General features: G+C 44.9%; 1 protein-coding gene across 1 annotated transcript in view; it reads left to right on the top strand.

Annotated features, from left to right (window-relative positions):
- The window catches only part of LOC144098953 (glutamate receptor ionotropic, kainate 2-like), a 112,348-nt gene that overhangs the window by 84,846 nt on the left and 5,646 nt on the right, over positions 1 to 21,856 (top strand). Inside the window, exons 12-13 of the mRNA XM_077631941.1 lie at positions 12,699 to 12,897; positions 17,404 to 17,629. Coding sequence (XP_077488067.1) covers positions 12,699 to 12,897; positions 17,404 to 17,629 — 425 coding nt within the window. The remainder of the gene's footprint in view (positions 1 to 12,698; positions 12,898 to 17,403; positions 17,630 to 21,856) is intronic.

Below are 21,856 nucleotides of genomic sequence, written 5' to 3' on the forward strand. Positions count from 1 at the left end.
TCTTCGTCTCAATGTAGGCGTCACGAGTTTGACTCAAAGGGCGAGAAAATTTTTAAATTCAATTTTCTCCGTCATATTTTTTTTTCCAGCCGGTGAAATTTTTTCATGCGCAGAGTGAGCCAGAAAATTAACTTTTACTAAAAACAGTAACTAGATGGAGTCGTCCTCAGCGCCTCTTTAATGCGACCCCTACCGTTTTCCTTTACAAAGGTCGCTCGGCTGTGCTCAGTTCGATTTCAAACCTTTCTTTGAACACGGAAAAGAATAGTCAAGAAAGTGATGAAAATGGAGGGACTGCATGTGCTGCTTCAATAGAAACAGCTTCCTGCGCCATAAATGAGAACGAAGACCTAGTCTATGTCGTAAGAGTGCAAGGCGAGAAACAAATGGGACGAAGAAATAGACCAGAACTGCACTCGTTTTTCGCGATGCCACTGACAGCGAAAAATAAAAACAGCAAAAATGGGATGTTCTTAGTGTGGCGCACAACACTTTCACTAAATGGATTCCAAGCGCAAAGAAAAAAAAGACCAATAAGACCAGCTTCTGCATTATGAAAACTGGCTGTCTAATAATAATAATAATAATAATAATAATAATAATAATAATAATAATAATAATAATAATAATAATAATAATAATAATAATAATAATAATAATAATAATAATAATAATAATAATATAATAATAATAATAATAGGTTTTTGGGGAAAGGAAACGGCGCAATATCTGTCTCATATATCGTTGGACACCTGAACCGCGCCGTACGGGAAGAGATGAAGGAGGTAGTGAAAGAAGAAAGGAAGAAATAGGTGCCGTAGTGGAGGGCTCCGGAATAATTTCGACCACCTGGGGATCTTTAACGTGCATCGACATCGCACAGCACACGGGCGCCTTAGCGTTTTGCCTCCATAAAAACGCAGCCGCCGCGGTCGGGTTCGAACTCGGGAACTTGGGATAAGTAGCCGAGCGCCCTAACCACTGAGCCACCGCGGCGGGTGGCTGTCTAAAGCTGAGGCCTTGAGTTTGCTCACATCAGCGCGGTGACCCCGACTGCGCCAGGGCACACAGCCGCGTTAGCAGGGATGCTCAATAAATTGTGGTATTGAGATGTCGCCTTTGCTGCTCGCAAAACTAAGGGATCTGAGGAATGGTGCGGTAACACTCCTCCCACCTTTTCTGTGCTTCCACCCCAGCATCATCTGCAATACCACCACTTCCACCTGGTTGGTTTTAGGAGTTAAGGCTTTGAAGTGCGAAGAAGGCGTGATTCACGGCGGCCCTCAGTAATGGTTCCATCCCTCTTCTCCCCTTATTAATCCTTCCCCCACGCTCGTGTGGCCCGACCACGCGTCAGGCACGGGCCTAGGACGACGAGCTGCATGAGCGAGCCAAACCAGACTTTCTAAACGGATTTAGCAAACTAAAATGCATTTGGCAAACGTAACTCAGCAAAAGGATAATTTTCTAAAGTACATGTCTCGAAGAACAAGAACAGCCGCTGCTGGTTTTGAGGAAGGGTAATGACGCAGTAACGGTCTCACATATCTCGGTGGATACCCGAACCACGCTGTAAGAGAAGGAATAAAATAGGGAGTGAAATAAGAAAGGAAGAAAGAGGTGGCGTAATGGAGGACTTAGGAATAATTTCGACCACCTGGGGAAACGTCCTGTCCCTGTTCTTGATGAGGCCACGTGATTTCGAAGTCACAACTCGTCGACGAGCATGAACGGAATGTACAAAAATGATAATTGTGAGTTTTACCAAATAGCGAAGAAGTGAGACTCACGGTAATAAGGCTCCTCTTGGATTTCTTAGCGGACTCGACCCTCTTGAAGCAGTGGCAGGCTTGTACTTCGCCAGCAGTATCAGTGGCATAGGGCCAAAATGCTGGTGTTATCTGTGTGAAGCCTCGGTGAATAACCATGTTGAATGTTTCCATAAGACGAGTCCCATTATTTGATATATTTTTATATCGATTATATAGAGCCAGTATGAGGTGTATGAAGTCGGTATGGACTTTATGAAAAGCTCGCAGTGAAGCTTACGGACACCACATGACGTCATGCACTTTCTATATATGTTTTATAGAAATCTTATGCAAAGCTTATGCACTCCGCACAAAAACGTATGAATGTCCATATATTTTACCGCATCATATGGACTCCATATTCCCATAATTCCATATGACCGACTCGTAAGGAACGTGTCAGTATGGAAGCCTATATGCGCAGCCTAGTTGACTGAAGCCTTTACCCTCCAGAAGGCCGGCCAAGCTGCCACCTCCCGACCGACCGCACCCGTCTAGCAAAAAATTATTCCCCCCCCCCACCCACCCACCCACCAACACCCTGCGTTAACCTCTCCCTCCACCCAACCTCCGCCTACTCCACCCTCCACAAGACATACGCGCAGCAGAAGCCAACGCAGAAGCGGAACGAAAGGGCGATGTTGAAATCGAATTGGAACATGCACAGGGCAACCCAACTGCCTTCCAGAAGTACCGCCCCCTCCATCCACCTTCCCACCCTACCTCCACATATCCAATAAAAGCCGTCATTAAAGTAAAAATATCGAAGTAGTCATCGAGGATAAATCCAACGGCTGCCACAGCTTTCTCTCGTTAGGTTTCTTGACCATCGTGGAAATTTTTCTTTTTTACCATGCGTTCAGCAAGGCGGAAATTTGGGCGAGTTGGTAAGTGAACATTTACCATGTGTCACAGGCGGAGCAATTGCAGACATGATCAATGTAAAGCTAACTCCTCCTGCTTTTAGCACAACTACCAAACAACCAACCAGTCGTATCGAATCGAAATTGTCGGTAACAGGCAACTTACGTCCGTAAGCTCAGTCAAGTGGGTAGCTTATGCAAAGGCAGTATGGCCCGACACATAGCCTGCAATCTTGATGGCAGCATGCTCAAAGAGAAGCCTGTCGTGTTCGTGTTGTGGCCTTAGTTACCAAGAAAGGCGGAGGTTCGCGTGGTCAATCATCACAGCGTCTCAATGGCTCGCGCTCCATTTTTTCCATACTAAGACCGTACTAGGCGAATGCGAAGCATCTGACGTGCTCTCGCGAGCACTAACAGTCTCCGTGTGTCAGGTCGCCGTCAGATACAGCGCGGCGAACAATGGATGACGTCGGTGGAGCGTGTCTGCCGTGAGTTCCGGGTCTAGGCAGTGATTCAGCAATACACTTTGCCCATTGTGCTTTCTTCTGTTCGTTTTGGTGTTTATTTAAAAAGGGAAGCGAAGGCAGAAGGCAGTAAGTGCGACTGGACCTTGGCTTCGCAATGATTGCAGAATGACTGCGCGTTTAGTTCCCTTGGCAGCCTCGCACAAGAGATACAGCAGTGATATCTTTTTTTCCTCAAGAGCGGATGGTGCAGAAACACTCCAGGCTGATGTGCTGGTTACTTATAAGGCTAATATGAAGACTTGTGCACTAGAGGACAGAGATAACTTAATCGATCATAAGAACCCAGATTGCTTAGGGGCACAGACAAGGGTGCAGAATGCCTAGTCAGACAGTCATTAACCTGAAATAGCTAGCCCATTTATGAATACCTATGTGACAGCACCGCCTGAATTATTTATTATACGCAGAATGTGCCACATGCTTCGCGTAATATGAACCAGAGGGAAATTGAAAGTACAGTCAAAGGAGTTGTTCATACAGCAAAAATAAATCTGCACCAGACTGGCCCTTAGTTCTTAGCGCAAAATATTGTTTCGTATTGAGTCATTACGCATGCCGTAATTATCATCATATAGACTGCGCGTCAAAGGTTTCTCCGATTGATTTCCAAATATGTTTCCCAGACAGCGCTTGCTTTTTTTTTCATGAGTTTAGCGTAGGTATCATTAACTCATGCTTGTTTCTGAACCGCCCTTGCGATCTCTTAGCTTTACCACTTGGCATTTTCGTTTTGACAGCTCGCTCCTCCGTCCTCATTTTAATTTCAGTGCTTTTAATTGGGGCTTCATATTTCCAGCCAAAAAGGTGACCACTGGTAGGATACAACGATTAAATACTTTCGTTTTGAAGGATACCGGTAAGCTGCTATTCAGTGCTTTACGGGCTTCTTAGTACAAATTAGACGATCACTGAGTCGCTAAGCAATCGAGAAGTGTTTTGAACTACAGTCTCATTTGCAGTCTAAGCTATCACGATTTTCCCAAATTTAGCTTCGGTGTGAAACTCCGTTCAAGGGACATGCAAAATACCATGGGCATGACAATCTCTTTTTTAACATGCCACCGCCGGTAGCTCTTACCTGGCTTTGAAAACTCGAGTTGAGGTCAGCTTAGTCGGTATATATGAACGTGTGAGAGTGGTCGAAATTCGGAGCAATTTTAGAACGTGCCGCATATGACTACGGTGGCGGAAATCATGTATAGTAAGACAATGTCCATGCTAATTTGTTCGGGCATTCAGTGTTTTGGTTCCAACATTCAAGCTTTAGTAAATAAACTTTTCGTGTACCTTCATTGCTTTAGCTGTAAATAAATAATATCGAATGACACATTAGCTTTATGACTGAATCAAAAGAACTTGAGGAAGGTGGGAAAAGCAGTTTTTTTTTATTCTTGCATAATGAGCGTGTTGTTTTTTGTATTCATCGGTCATCATCTGTGGGGTGTACAATATAAGGATAATCTCGGGTGTCGCTGATTGTTATTAGACTGAACTTATTTCTAGTCCCACATTCTTGTTCTTATGTACATTCTTGTACTTTGATAAACGGCCCGCTGCCTCACACGGAATGGTAACCGCTGAATGATAGAAAAAAAAAAAAAACTACTCTATGCTCGGCGCTTATACCGCATATTTATAGCTCCTATTTCTATGCTTCTAATTCCTCTTTACGGAGACCTCAGTTTTAGCCCACTATTCTTTCTTTGATATTATGTCCATTGCCTGAGTGCTCACACCGGCGTATCATTAATTAAATTAGATGTTACAGCCGCCGCAGTGTTTCCTTTTGCTGACTGTGTAGCTTCCAGCTAGCCTTTTCATGGCGGCTTTATGCTTGGTTTTATTTAATCACGCGAAATATACCCCTACTCCTCAACAATCAAACGCAAGTGTGGCTCAGTGGAAACCTTTCGCCATTCAAAATATGCTCAATGAATAATGCATAGAACGGGGCACTGCTGCTTTGGCTGTTAGTTTTCGCACTGCGTAAGTTAGAAAAGTCTGCGCTGCTTACGAAAGGAACAAGGTGGTTATCATTTCGCAGAAGACGAGTATATTTTCAATGCCTCTGAGTACGCAGACGTAAAAGAAGAAAGAAAAAAAAAACGGCTTACTTCGGCTGCTGGAGTTAATCCCCATAGTATTCACACCGGGAACCGTAAGTGGAGAAGAGTAAGAAGTGCCTTTCACTGCTGAATTGATAAGCTCTCCTAACTTAATTTAGCGCCGCCAAACCCGGAGTGTGCAGACGCGATAAAAGAGCAGCTTAAATGAGCTCCACCTTCGACAAAGCACAATAGTCCTGCAAAGCGGAAATGGTAGAAGCTACAGAATAAAGTACTCCGAAGCTAACAGGCTAGAGTTTGAATATTCCTGGTTAGTCTGAACTGCCTCGCAGTGTGCTGTTTCTGGGCAGCGTACGAGATCCCGGAAGTAATTGCAAGTGTTAAAAGCATTATAGCCCCGTGCGCTGCGTGTTCCTGGTTTTCTTATTTTTTCAAATTACTAAATCTTCGGCTTGCAGAAACGAAGTAAAAGCAGAAGTATGATTAACTTCAACGCACATGAACCGTACACCCACATCTTAATACCTAACACTCTGGTGTACTAACGCCTATTTGGGAAAAGGAGGGGGGGGGGGGGGGGGCTTTGTTATGATTATAAACCTTAAAAGGCAGTCATGGTGGATGAACAGCGCAAGAAAGGCGGGACAAAGGCAAGACAAGCGCTTGTCTTGCCTTTGTCCCGCCTCTGTTGCGCTGTTCACCCACCATGAATGCTTACCAACTCGTCCAAATCTCAGCTTTATTTGAAAGGCAGGTTGAAATAGGTACTAGCTAATTCACATGCAAATGAAGACTAGACATGATCAGGCAGTGTTATTGAGCTCAGCACGTTTTTGGAGCTCAGCACGTTTTTGGTGAAACATTGAGGAAGAGCATTAATGCTAAGTATTTTTTTCCGGCTGAAAGTTTTGGAGGCACTTGCGTATAAAAAGAAAGAAACGCGAAAACTTTCGATTACGAGCGAAAAAAAAATTGTGCTTGGTCATGGGTTTTGCATTAAAATGACGCACCGCTACTTGAGTGAATTCAAAATTTTGTGTTGATGAACTAATTGGCTTAATTAATGAAAGGTTTCTTAGTTAAGTGAAAGAAGAGGAACATAATTGGGCTTCACAAAAAGTGGTGTCGTGCAGGCTGTTTATCATCACTACTTGGAAGAGCTGCGCAGACGCAATGACCGCAACATTTGCAGCCAACGCGAGAGCTTTTCTAATTTTGGCCGCGACCCGCCGCTCTCCAAGGGAGTGCGCGCCCGCGCGAGGAGGACTGTCGGCAGCCAAGCGGGAGCGCTGCGCTCTACTTGAACTTTTGTATTTTTCTCGATAACGTAAGGAGCACGTTCGGCTGAAAACATGGCATCGGCCGTCGTCCTGATTTAGTCGGGAAAAATCCCAGATTATAGAAAAAAAATTAAAGAATGATTCCCGAATACGAAATCAAATGAAGAGCGTTAGCTAAGTTGTTTTCACCAATGCTTTCGACAAATTCGGATACCAACGTGTATATCACGAAACGCCGATTCGTTTGGTGCCACCCGCATCCCTTTGCGACCATCGGTTCGCACACCACGGCCCTCCGAAGGTCGCCGCTAACCAAAGGTAGTTGGTACAAACCCTCACACGCACCAGGCTTCAAGTCGATTAACAACTTTGTGTGCCGAATTGTGATGAACGTTTGCCACCTCTCCAAAGCCTCTGCGCCAAACGGGTGGGGCACAGTGTTGTCATCAATGGCGACCCCAAGTGGCATTAGTGTCGGCACCCGCTCGGACGGGGACGGTGTGTGTGTGTGTGTGTGTGTGTGTGTGCGTGTGTGCGTGTGTGTGTGTGTGGAAAGATAAACGTATTTGGTTGCTAGAGGAAAAAATTCAAAGTTGAAAACGCTTCATTTAGCCATAGATTTATTTTGAGTCGACGTTTCGGACAGAGCCTGTCCTTTCTCAAGACTATATATACACACACACACACACACACACACACACACACACACACACACACACACACACACACACACACACACACACACACACACACACACACACACACACACACACACACACACACACACACACACACACACACACACACACACACACACACACACACACACACACACACACACACACACACACACACACACACACACACACACACACACACACACACACACACACACACACACACACACACACACACACACACACACACACACACACACACACACACACACACACACACACACACACACACACACACACACACACACACACACACACACACACACACACACACACACACACACACACACACACACACACACACACACACACACACACACACACACACACACACACACACACACACACACACACACACACACACACACACACACACACACACACACACACACACACACACACACACACACACACACACACACACACACACACACACACACACACACACACACACATATATATATATATATATATATATATAGGGGGTCACGTCACGTGATATAGGGTCACATTTTGCTGACCCGAGATTTCCGGCCGCCATCTTGAATTCTCGGACGGACAAGAAACATTCGAATGCAAGTAGTAAGAGCTAACGCTTTTAAAATCTGAATATGAAAGTAATTCGATAGAAGAAAATAGCCGCCGCTGGGGTTCGAGCCCAGGCCCTGTGCGTGCCAGGCGGACGCGCAGCGCGTTGGCTACGAAAGGTCTTTCTTGTTTCTTTATTGCATGGAAGTACACCCACCCTGACAGGCTTCAAGTCCGACTTAACCAGGTGTGATTGCGTATGGCGGGTTGCGGGATGTGGCCACGAAGGGTCGTTGGTTAAAGCGTGTAAGAGGGGCACCTATTGAACGCATTGTGATGTGTATGGCTTAATAACGTGGGTCTGGGATCGTGTAGTGATGTTCTAGCAAATAAAAATAAAATCAAATACAAATATGATAATTAGTCGTCAGAAATTGCACGGAATGAAAAGGCGGCGTTATGGTGCTTCATTGTACAGAAATAGTGTGCATGTGTATGAGCATGTAGTGGCGTAATATATCGTGCAGTGTAACTTAAGGATTGGTGATTAGTAATCGATAATTGTGAATGGTGATTGGTAATCGGTAATGTGAATGATTATTTTGATTGTAATCGATGACCGTGACCGGTATTGTGATTGCGGATTAATAATCGGTGAGAAATGAGCAAGAAAATGAATGAAAAAGAGAGAAAGAAAGGAGAAGGCACTGTCGCGTCTACTATTAAGGTGAAGCTTGAGCGCCCTCCTAACTTTTCTCCTATAGAGTATAGTGCCACCCCAGCCCTGTTTTTTCTTTCTTTCTTCCTCCCTGTCCTCTCCTTGTTCCTTTTACTTCCGCTATCCGCAGCTTAAATACTTCAGGCTTCAATGGCAGATGCCGCGGCCAGCCCATCTTTTCCTTCCTTTTATATCTTATTATTAATAAACCCACTTATATAAGCTCCAGATGTTTAGAACATCTCTATTAGCGTCTTCCACAAAAATTATATCTTGCGAAGTGTCCGGTGCCCTCCCACTCGAGGAAGACGAAAAAAGTAACGGCCTCTCCTTCTCGTACACTTCGAAAGAATACGTGTAAATTCGATAATGTGAACGTTTCAAGGGTTCTCGAATTGCCGGAGCACTTTTATGCAGTTTTGCCGGAGCACTTTTATGAACTGCCGACCCATTCTTAAAACATATGAAGTAGGTGGGTATGGAAGATTCTTATTTGATAATGCCGACCGCTGAGGTGAAGTGTTCACAATTTAATTGAGGACCAATGCTCGCTCCAACCGAATGCAGATGAGAAGTGTCATGGAACGAGATTCCATTAGGGGAGCGGCGTTGAAATGCTCAGCGAGCCGAGTCGGCGGAATTATTAATGAGCAAGTGGTCGGAATTTCGAGTGAATACAAACGCCTGTAATAATGCGTCGACACGTGCGTTTACTTCCTCACAGTAGCATACAGGCATGCATACTTAGAGGAAAGCAATAGAGCAATACGGGCTAAAGAAAAAAAAAAGAAACACTCCACTGCTTCATTCGAGGAACACGTCGCGTTTCCTTCTATTAGCGACAATATATTTACTGCAGTCTAAAGCGTAGCCCATTTTCCCAACTCTTTCAGCTAAGGTAGAATCGTCATTGTACAGACTTTCTCTTATTCTGCAAAAAAATATAGCGAACACTGAAATAAGGTAATGGGCAATTGATGATGATGTTTATTGGTTTTTATAGCGCAAGGGCATCTACAGCCAAAGAGCGTGATGACACAAGGTATTTTCCATTTCTTAAGGTAGGGTCAAAGACCCGTTTCCCAAGCATTTCACCCTAAAGAAGCCGAGCGCCATACCAGGGGAAGCTTGTACCCATTGTATCACCGGTGTGTACACGGCGGCACTGGGGATCGAACCCCGCACCTCCCGCATGCGAGGGGGATGCTCACTCACTCGGCCACCGCTGTGGTGTAAGGGCCAATTACCTTATCCATTTGCGCGAGAAGGGTTCAAGAAGTTTTACTGGTTGGACTGCAATTTTGTTATAAGCTATTACTTTACGGATTCCAAGCTTGTTTATTCATTACAATAACCATAGCACCCACAGTTGCGCGTTATTTTAAAGGCGAGTTTTTAATGAGAGAAAAAAACAAGTACGTCAGTAGAAATCTGCCTTTTTCGGAATTGAATACGAAGAGTTTATTTAGAATATTGAATCGAATTATGAATAATGAAGTGCAGGTGCGTTTATTCAAAATTAAATTTTATTTTCACTGGCTATCGCTTTTAACTCTGTTCAACTATTAACAAAGTCGTAATGATAAAGACATCGTTAGTACCAATATGAAATCGTGTTTTTTTTTTCGCGGGCTAGCCCTTTTAACGAAATTTTCTATTACCTAGTTATTTCTAATGATAAAGACAAGATCAGTGTTATAATAGCAGGTCGAAACATTCTTGATTTAGAGAACGCCATTCCTATATACTCGTTACCGCAAAAGGTTTTGATGCATTAAAGAAAAAAATGTTCCAAGTTGAAGGCAACCCTATAACTTCGGTTCCGGTATAGAAAATCCTAGCTTATCTTCAGAAAGAAGGTATCAAACATCACACACTGTCTTTTAAACTGCGGCATGTTTTGAAAAGAATATCACGGAAAGTAAACCTTTCCCATACAGACCGGATGATGCACAGAGCCGGTATGTTCCTCGCGATTATCGGCGCACCTCGTCATGCTCTGCCAGCAAAGATCTAAACAAATACTTGTCAATGCGTTATTCTATTTGTCTTAAATTTTCGAAATACGTATCTCGAACTGATAGCGAATATTCGGTGTACGATATTCGATTACTATTCGAAATTTCGGAGTGTTCTCACACTGTTATTATCAAGTTATAAAAACGAAAAAAAAATTATGCTACATCCAAATCAAATTGAGGAACGTCGTCTTTCCCAGAAGATGTGGAGTGGATGGAAGAATATGAACGGCTGTTCTGTTTCACCGGCCTTACGCCTCTAACCTCGTGCTATTGGACTTCTAGTTGTTCCCCGAAGATGCAGACAGGTTGAAAAGGTAGTGCCCTCTTAGGATTAAACTCATATTCACAGAGGAAGTGCGCGTTCTTTCAAAGATTCTGGAGGAAGTTACTTAGTCAGGGCATAAACTTCGTCTGTGAGCATAATTACACCAAAGTGATCCTATTAGGTTTCGGGGAGAAAAACGCGCCACCATATGAAAGACAACACAAAACATTATCACTGTGTTCGAAATTGGGCTTAAATTTGCAGCGACCAAGAAGTAAAATCTACCTCTGAGGCATCCCAAACAAGGAAGCAAATACATAAATAAAATTCCCTGTACGTGCTCGTGATTCCGGCTTGAACATCACCTAAAACAACATGAATAGTTTACTTTTGTGTGGTTGGGTGTTTATCTATTTCTAACAATTAATGGAAAGAATAAAGACGATGCATTGTAACCGGCATAGCGCATGCAATAACGCTGGCTGTGCAGATCACATAAAATATAAAGGAGTTTATATTAGTTTTAATGTCTACAGAATATTTCTTAGTATGTATTTATTATTTCATTAATTATATAACTAACATGCGTGCTACCCGAGTGCAGCGTGTACGAAATAATTCTTCTTGGTTCTAACTCTCGTATTGCAGCATATACCAGGGATCTAGTTCACTGACTGCGATAGCTCGACCCATTGCAATACTTGCGTAGTGATTGTAACCAGCTGACAGAAGAACAAAGTGAACTGTTTATTTATTGAACTTGTTCCATGAAATGAAAAGAGCTTAGCGGTGGAAATAGCGACTAGTACACGTGGTAGTAGTCCATAGATCATGGCTGCGACTGGTGGCTTTCTCCAATTTAAAAAAATGCACATGTGGTTAGATATAATCGAGGTCCTTCAGCCTACGGTTCAGAACGAAGGAAGGCGATGCGGTAAACACAAGAGGGCTTTGCGACGCTATTGTTTGTGCAACGAAACGGAGGTTTTTAGGTATTGGCGAGGTGAGAGAAAAATAAAATATCATATTTTAAAACGAAAGAACAACAAATAAGGTGCAGTATCTCGTCAATGTTTTGTCGTTTCTTCGCGTCTAGCGTCTAGCGCATTGGAAGGAGACGAACCTCCCTGATGCGAACGAAGGCGGGCAAGTTTGAATGTCATGCGGAACGACTCATTCCTTTAGTTAGCCAATTAATGATTATCCGTTGGTTTACCTTGTTTTTTTTCAGATATGTATGCACGCCAGTCTTAGGGCAGCTTCAATGCTTAAGAACGCTCTCATTCAGTGAATAACGCAAGCAACACACCTTCCCTTCGATGGTTCTTCCGCGTGGCGAGATCGAATTCCTCGTACGTACGCGTAGTACAAACATCCAGTCTCGGTTTAAAATTTCCTGTTTTTTGAGCAATGTCCCTGTTTGCATTGACAGATTTTGTTTCTTCTTTTGTCCTCTTTTCCAACCTCTGCCTTTTGAAATGCTTCTGCGGCCGTCAGGGCGAAATAATTGAGCACATAAAACACACAAGTCTCTACTGGGGGCTACCGAAGTGGATTTGCCGTTGAAAACAATAAATACTGCAGTCCTTGCATTTGTGTGCACGAAACCAAAATCTTGGTCTGGGTTAGCTTTCGCACGTCGGAAAGTATCGCCGTAATGAGCAAGTTAGATCGGGAGAAGATCGATCGTTCAATCAATCAATCAATCAATCAATCAATCAATCAATCAATCAATCAACCAATCAATCAATCAATCAATCAATCAATCAATCAATCAATCAATCAATCGACTAAAGAGTATTAATTTGTTTATTCACCTCTCCATCCTCCCGCCCATCGATGAATCAACCAATCAATATCGCGCTCTTTTCTTGTCTTGCAGAGCCCCAGCGACGCGTGTGCTGGCCGGCTTCTGGTACTTCTTCACCTTCATCGTGCTGGCTATTGTGGTGAGCAACCTCTGCGAGAGCATCTTGTGGCAGGACAAAGGGCCCGACTACGACAACGTCGACCAGCTGATGAAGACGCCCGGCTTCACTTACATCGCCATCCGAACTGGAAGCACGCGGGCTTACCTCGAGGTGAGACTCGCCATTGATTGGAGGTTCAGAAGCAGAGGGGACATAACTGCAGCAGACTTCAAGCAGACTTAAAGAAAGCTGGGAATAAATGAAAGATTCAGGAATTTAAGAAACAACGTAGGGATGAGGAAAGAAATAACGGTAAAACAAAGAAGGAAAAGAGCAGGAAGAATATAGGCTATCAATTCATTAGTTACAAAACAACATCACAAGCGACAAGCTGTTGTCGCGAACTGCTAGCCTGAATCAGTGGTTAGGTACTGAGCCTAAGTTCATCAAATAGACGTGTTATGTATTAGATCTCGGCAGACAGAAAAGAAGAAAGAGGCGCCACGTATGCAAATGTGTTACTCTGCTGTTGTTACTCTGCTAGTATGATTCCTAATTAAATAAATTAAAGTGATCGTACCTTTGGTTACCATAACGGCCAAAATGATTATCCTTAACTAGTAGAAGATAGAATCATGAAAATAAAAAGAAACTGCCGAGTGCTGTTCGGACCCCCCCTTGCTATTTCTTTTTCGCAGACTGAGAGTCATCTCTTTGTCCATTTGCATTTTTTTTTCGTTTTCACTCCATTTTTGCTTTGACGGGGCGCACGAAACAAAAAGCTCTGAAAAGGGCTGTTCAATGCAGCGTGCTGCACAGATCATTGACAATTAATTTTTTGTGCACAGAGCAAATCACTGCTAAATATTCATTCCGCCCCTATACCACTGTGCCAGTAGATTTAGGCTACGAGCGATGCTAGTTCGCATACCGTTTGTGTTGTGATCGATTGTTTTTCATGAACGCGCATCGAATACCAGATGATGAATTTGATAACACCGATTAAGAAAAAACTCTGTGGATGGCCATGAATCTCTAATGAATGCATTTCGATTCCCACCAAGTTTACTCATTAATATTCCCGTTTAACTTAAACTTAAAAAGGCTATAGAATAGCATTTATTTTTATATAAATTCCTAGCGGAACGTTCTCATTGCGGCGCACGTTTCAGCTGCAAAACAAGGAAACACGTATAGTTGCAAACACTGCTTTTTGCTTGTTTTTCGTCTTTCAAACATTTTATCATTCGTGTCGCTAGAGATCAAATGTCTTTCAAGAGTTTGCGCCGCCTGTTGTATTTACATAGTGAACCGGAGTGTAAATTAATGATAACCAGATCTTTTGGTGCGCTTTTCGGGCATGAAGAAAGGATTACGAGGATCGATGCCGTGCTGGTTAGCAACGACATCTCATTAATTGCGTTGGTTGATCAGGAAACAGCTGAAGGTGGGGAAGCGTATGCTTCGTGTTCTGCACGTCTCTCTGATGTTTCCGGCTTAAGGGTGCGTCTGAACAGGCTTGAAGGTAAGATTACCACGCAGGGCAAATTTTTTTTCTACACTCAGCAGACTCGGGAAAAAAGCGTAGAAAATGGTCTGAGAAGAACCATGTGCTGGAGTATCGCACCTTACAGTTTTAAAGACGAGCAAAGGCATCAAAAGATAAGACAAGAAAATAATGGCAACGCAACGGAATAATAAAACACAATAACATACAAAACCCTCTGCACACTCCTCCCAACCCGGCTCGAGAGTGCAGACAAAAAAAAAAATTAAGACAAAATCAATGAGGCATCCGACATAGCAAGTGCACCGGCACTGAGACAAGGCGTTACGTTAAGAAAAGCAAGAGAGCTGAAACGCACAGCGCAGCATAAAAAAACGTACACAAAGAGATGATGAGGAGTTAAAAAATAAAACGGAAATCCCAAAGCACCCGCCGCGGTGGCTCAGTGGTTAGGGCGCTCGACTACTGATCCGGAGTTCCCGGGTTCGAACCCGACCGCGGCGGCTGCGTTTTTATGGAGGAAAAACGCTAAGGCGCCCGTGTGCTGTGCGATGACAGTGCACGTTAAAGATCCCCAGGTGGTCGAAATTATTCCGGAGCCCTCCACGACGGCACCTCTCTCTTCCTTTCTTCTTTCACTCCCTCCTTTTCCCCTTTTCTTATGGCGTGGTTCAGGTGTCCAACGATATATGAGACAGACACTACACCATTTCCTGTCCCCAAAAACCAATTATATAAATGCCAAAGCCTGGGCTGTAGAGCAATTGTCGCAGAAAAGAAAAAAAGGCAGTATTAGTGTGAATTAAGGTGTTGCTAAAGAATAGCGATCTCGGTACCGGTTCGCGAGGCCTTCGTTCAAAGAGTATACATGTTTTATTACTTTCTTGTATTGTCTGATTTGAGTACTGTAGCCAGTCTTATGAATAAATAGATTGTTCACATTATAGTGGTCCTTTGTGCCTGGTGCACTTTGCACGCTTAAGTCCGTGTTCGCAGGTTAACTGAGTCACCCGTCATCTCGGCATAGGTTAGAAAAAAACGTTGTGGCAAGTAATTATTCAGCCATGGTTATGATGGAAAAAGGAACCCGGAAGAAAAAAAAAACTATTACTATGTAGTTATTAAAGAAATCGACCTAATAAACAGTGTAAACTTAACTGTCCTCAGGCGCTCGCAACATGCGCCAAAAGCGAGCTTTGCAACCTTGCAGAAAACGAAGAGTGTTCCCGGAAACACTGCTCAGTATTTGGATGCAGCCAGCAACAGAAAACGAAAAGTTTGTTCGGTTGCTTGTCAGAACTCCTGCAGGCATTCGCTCATGCCGGACCAGAAAGAACACAAAAAGAACACAGAAAGCCGGATCTCGCTTTCTGATTCTTTTTCGCGCGACACCGAACCGACACTCCCTCATGCTATAAAGAGATCACAGCGCGCAAACATAAACACGAGAAGAGAATCAACGAGCAAGACAAGACACGAACTACACTTCCAACTGTCCTGTAATACCAAATACTCTTCCCTCATGTCGTTCCTGCTGCGGCCCTCCTTCACTGTAGCACATGGTGTGCGAATGCCCATGCACTCTCATGCCTCCCATCACTTATCCTTTGTGTACTTTGAGGATCTACTGGCAGACCCTTCCATGACCTGGACAGAAACTGGAGCTCGTGCTCCAGGCTTGGTGATAGCGTCCACTGCTACTTTTGAACTGTGGGGTGATACATGGTAATTATTGTTTATTTTATAGAAGCGAAAAGCTTCTCTACGCTAGGTAAAGCAGTCGTTGGGTAGGCCGGAGAATGACCTTCAACGACATTCAATCGGGCAAGCGGACGCGGCCTGACGTCTGTAATGCTGATTGCGTTCCGCACTCTGGATAGGCAACGTGCCCACCCTGCCACGCTGCAGGAGGCGGTTAATGTTCGATCGCGAGAGGTTGGTCACCTAGTGAACGCTGCGGCCTATTTTGCCATGTGCGCTGTGTGCGCGCGTTTGACCTTAAACCGACCTTGAACCATGTGATAGCTATGACGTCACTCAACCGCCGCCGGCGCCGAAACCGAGCGCTCGCCTCTGATTCTATAGGCCGTCGGCGTTCATTGTGTTCATGGCGTTGACAGCGTTATAGACTCCCATGATTTTGAGGAAAAAAAGGGCGCATAACTGGCTCCGTGGGTCAGTGGACGCCTCATTAGCGTTTTGAGGTACGTGGCGGCGGTGAGAGATGTGGGCTGCATGAATTAGCGCTCACAGCGTTGTGGCAGACACGCGGCACTGCAGCAATAGGCGGCAGCGTTCATTGGGTGGCCAACTTTTCGCGATGAACCATTAATTTAACTGCCACCTGCCAGGATGACAGGGTGGGCGCGCTGGCTATCCAGTGTGCGGAACGCAGTCAATGTTACAGACGCCAAGCCACGCCTACTTGCCCGATACAGCACAGCTTTCGCTCTCTAACCAGATTCAGCAGTAGTTAAACCGCAGCTAATTTTTAAACTATGTTCTCTCTCTTTCTGCCTAGAATGTCTTCAGAAAATCTAAAGAAAGGAGGATCGTTAGCGGCTATAAGAAACGTATAAAATTTCACGTAAAGCGGGTGTCAGAAAAATTAGCTGAGGTTTAACTACTGCTGAACCTGGTCAACGAGCGAAAGCTGTGGGGTATCGGGTAAGTAGGCGCGGCTTGGTATCTGTAACGTTGAGTGTGTTCCGCGCGCTGGATAGGCAGCGCGCCCACCTTGCCACCCTACCAGATGGATCTAAAATCAATGGTTAATCGCGAGAGGTTGGTCACCTAATGAACGCTATACGTGCGCACCTCGCCGCACTTCTCCATGGCATCTAAGTCAAGCTTATATTCACCACAGAATGACGTCACAACGGCAGTTTCCATCGCACGACATCACGCGACTGTCACGTGACTATTCGACCGTCCTCTACCGGCGAATCGAGATGTCGAAGGTCAAGGTCAAAGGTCAGGACCATTTGGTGTGACACGATGATGGTGCACAAGGTTAGGTCCACAAGGCTTACCTGCGGTGCGACTTATAGCCATGCATGACCTCTAACTCGGTGAAGGTCAAATTTAGTGCCACGCGAAGCGCGGCTCTACCTAGCGTAGTGAAGCATTCGCTTCAAAAACTGACCAAAAATGCTCCCATTTTCTCGCAGCACTCGCACGTTCCGCTCCAGCAAAGGCTGTCGCAGTTCGTGGAAAGGAGCGGCCGCAACAACCCGGGCACTTTCGCGGAGGGCTTGGACCGCGTGAAGAACGAGGACAAGGTGGCCTTCATCATGGAACACGCGACCGCGGCCTACGTCATCCAGAGTGACTGCGAGTTCAGCATGACGGACACGTTCGTGCACCATTCGGCCTACAGCATCATCACTGCCAGAGGTGGGTTCGGTTGCCATTTGGTTGTACGAGGTATTTATGCGAGCGTTTCACGTGAGATAGCAGCGATATGTGCGAATGCATCGTGCACGAATTTGCCATGAAGTGTGCTTCGCTAAACTGGATCACCTTCGTGGATGCACCTTGGCACTCAGCGTTGGTGGTTGCTGGATAAAGGGGCTGCTTTGGCGCAGATTTCTTTAAGTGGATGCACCTGCTGCACCAGAACAGGTGCAGTTAGTGGGCGAAACCTTTGCCATGCAAGACTGGTGAAATGCTTTGTACATTAATTTGAATATATTATTTTCATCGCTTGCTTTCGCTGTTTTTAAATTTTAGCGTATTTCGTCGACTTTTGTTGGTTTCAAATGATTTCTTTACGATTGATCGGGGAACGCATGGAATGAGATGGCCGCAGCTGTCGCCGTACAAGGCTATAACTGGCTATCATTTAACATGCAGGGGACGCAGCCGCGGTGGTTATGATGATGATGAATACTAGCATGAATGCATAGCATGCATTTAAAACGTTAGCCACGCTCGTCGCTGAGGCAGTTCCGAACAGTATGCTCTCTGTTCAAAGCATCCATCAACATGCGAGAGCCACTCATAGCCGCTGTATTGCATTGAACGACAAACCTGACCTAACTACGAACTGAAGCTCTTTCAATGGGCCGGTTCGCAGGCGAATGTTCCTCTCAGACAAAAACAAAACGCACATACAGTGCGGGCCGTACGACTTCAGAGCGAGGGATGCAGTGTGCGATTGGACAGCCCTTGAAACCTCCTTGCGATGACGAAATGGGACCTGTCTATAGTCCGTTCCCGCAGACAGCACTTGGAATCTGTGCGCAGGCAGACGTAGGCGCTTGAAATTTCTGGCGCATCTCTTAAGGGCTGTTGTACACAGAGCGGGAAAGGAAGTGACATAACAAGCTTCGTGTAGTAGCGCACGTTTGCAGCCAGCATTCAGCCTCTGCGATTGAAGTGGCGCAAGCAGTAGAAGTTGCTGACGCATACAGACAGCCACGAGTTCTCCGCTGTCATTGGTTGCACGCGAAATCACAAAGGGGGCAGGACAGACGCTGACAGGGAGAATAATCAAACTTTGGGGATGCCTAAGAGAACCGCCACGTTCAAAGCAAAAAGCTACCGCAGGTGAAAAAATTTCTACTTTTTTTCTGGTTATAGCGTCACCTTCAGACCGCGCCGTTCTCTGATCGTGAGACTACGGATATAAGCTCGCGCTTCCAATATGCACCTGAGTCGGGTCATTCGATGCGGGAGGTTATTGGGCCGCCGAAATCCTTGGGCGCACGCAATCGAAATTCCAGCAGAAACGAAATGCGATATGGCAGTCAGGAGCCATCTCTTTTTTTTGTGTGTGTGAAAAGACGCACTTTCGACGCAAGACGAAAGTGCTTGGATCGGGTCCTTTTGATGCGCTCTGCGATTCGGATTTCACTAGGCGTGGCGCGCACGCAGAAATGCTCCCATAGTACTGGGCGCGAAATATTTCCCATTGAACCAGGATAAAAAAAAACACAAATTGTTGATTTGCGTGCCCATTGCAGTTCCTACACGTAAAACTGCATCGGCCATGTCGAAATTCTGTTGTTCATTTCTTTTCTCTCGTTGAAATGACACAGCGGTTTGGCATGGGCAGCAACGCTATGCTAGACGAACTAGCACGGCAACTTCGCGGCGCTCTTGTATTTCAGCATCTCCTAAACATCGCCGGCATGCCGGTGTCTAAAGACGTTCTTTGCTGCCGCACAATTTCGCCGCCGTCTGTGACGCGGTGGCGCTGCTGCAGCTTTAAAGGATTGTGCACACCAAATTTTTTGGATGATTTTTTTGTTCTTTGGGGAGGGGTCACCATACGGAGTTGTCCGGTGCCTGGTAAAAAAATTTATAATCTAATTCCTTCTCTCATGCCCTTTCGGTTTCAATTCCAACCGCTAAACGATGAATGCGACGTTATGGTTGCAAGGTGAGGCATGAATACATTGCAACAAAATAGCTAAAAGTACAGGACACATAATAATAATAATAGTACCTATTAACATAATAATAGTAAAGGTCACATCAGGGATGAAAAACTTCTTATAATAGCGGCTTCGCAGTTTTAATTCACTGCAGCGCTTAAGCCAGCCTGTATCAAGTTTCGCAATGACAACGACTAAAAAAGCAGCTATTACGATGCAATGTAATCATGTCTCGAGGCATGAATACATTCAACATATTAGCTGCATTTTGGGTCGTAGTCATTCCAAAACTTGATATAGGCTGTCTTAGGCGCTGTAGCACAGACAAATTTTGGTTGCGCGTTTTCTTTTTTGTAATGATGTGTAATACATTATTATACATGGTTCAGGACGTGGTATGAGCCTACGACCCATAAGTAATTTATAATCTAATGTCTTTTCTCATGATATTTTAGCATCGCTTTCAACTGCAGAACGACGGCTATGACGTTATGGCTTATTACAAATGAGAAAACACGGAACTAAAATTTGTTGCCTATGCTCCTTTAAACGCATCGTGGAAACGTTGCGACGATGTGACGTCACCTAATCGGGAGGCGTACTTATAAACTACGCGCATGAGATTTAGTGGCCGGAGCACTTTTTCGGTTGCTTCGTTGGTTTCATTGAATGCTCTAAACTCCGGATGACCGTCATTCGCAATTGTTGTTTAGTGCGAAGATTTTTACAAGCACAAATATCCATGTGCTGACGTCATCTATATCCTACTCAGCGTTAAAGTCCATAGTGAGATCCATGGAAGGGCTGAAGAGTCATCCCGCGCCTGCGTTGTACGCGCACCAATCTCTACATTTCTGCCCGTGGAACTGCTGGACCAAATTTTAGGCATTCCTCGGGAATCGCTTTATAGACTTCACGCGGGAGCGATCGTGGTGGAGTGGCATTTTTAGTGAACGGGCTTCGCTACGTGCTTCAGAAAGAGCGACGATATTCGGAGCTTATGAAATAGGCCTAAGTTCGACGAAGAAAGAAAGGTCGGAGTGTGCGACCATTGAACAAGAAGCGAAACGAGGTCGTTTGTGCAGCGCAGCTGTCACAGCTATATAGCGTCGAGGAAATTGAGAGGAAATGACATAAAGAATAGCGCCCGCTCTTCTAAAATTTCTTCCAACTTTTTTTTTGTTCTGGCGATGCTTTTTCTCTTCGCTTTCATGGTTCGGATGCCGGATGTCTACGAACCAAGACTACGAACTTGATAACACGTGGGTGGAACCACGCTCTGTTCCTTCCGTACGTGTTCTGTTTTAATATCCGGCTTTCCTCACTTCACGCCACATCTGTCCTTTCAGTCATTGCGATAAAGTTGGAGAGTACGCATTCAGTGAGCCGCCTGCTGGCGTCGTCTCAAAAGACAGCATTGCTTCATTCAGAACGCCGAAAACTAAGGTTATAAACGTATACATATGGGAAGTATACGAAAGGCAACCCATTATGGGCATCCATCCAGTAATTGGTCCATGTGTATGACTGAGAAGAAGACTTGCTTATTTCTTTTCTCTCTAGTTTTATTACGGCTGAATAATGTCCGTTAATAATAATAATAATAATTGGGTTTTGGGGAAAGAAAATGGCGCAGTATCTGTCTCATATATCGTTGGACACCTGAACCGCGCCGTAAGGGAAGGGATAAGGGAGGGAGTGAAAGAAGAAAGGAAGAAAGAAGTGCCGTACTGGAGGGCTCCGGAATAATTTCGGCCACCTGGGGATGTTTAACGTGCACTGACATCGCACAGCACACGGGCACCTTAGCGTTTTTCCTCCATAAAAACGCAGCCGCCGCGGTCGGGTTCGAACCCGGGAACTCCGGATCAGTAGTCATAATGTCCGTTAGACATTTCCAATTTCTGTGCTGAAAGAAGAGTAAAGTTCGTTCTTGTGTTCAAACTGATGATCACTTTTTTTCTTCAACTCTCTGTAGCCGCACATGAAGACAGCATCCTCCGAAGATACGCTTACTGCTCTTGGTGCTTTTACACGTTTCCCCTCTCTCCAGGCGTCTTCCTTCTCCTCCACTCCACTATGACGTCTGCATAAAACATGCAGCATAATATAGTTTGCATTCGCAGGATACCTGGTCTGAAAATGTCCGCTGTGTTGTATATTTGCAGCGGTTGCAGTTCCCGCCAAAGCCGGTGCCGCGACTGAGTTTATGGCAATCTGCAAGCAAAGCAGAAGCTTTGGT

This window comes from Amblyomma americanum, chromosome 7 (genome assembly GCF_052857255.1).
Source record: "Amblyomma americanum isolate KBUSLIRL-KWMA chromosome 7, ASM5285725v1, whole genome shotgun sequence".
NCBI classification, from domain to species: domain Eukaryota; kingdom Metazoa; phylum Arthropoda; class Arachnida; order Ixodida; family Ixodidae; genus Amblyomma; species Amblyomma americanum.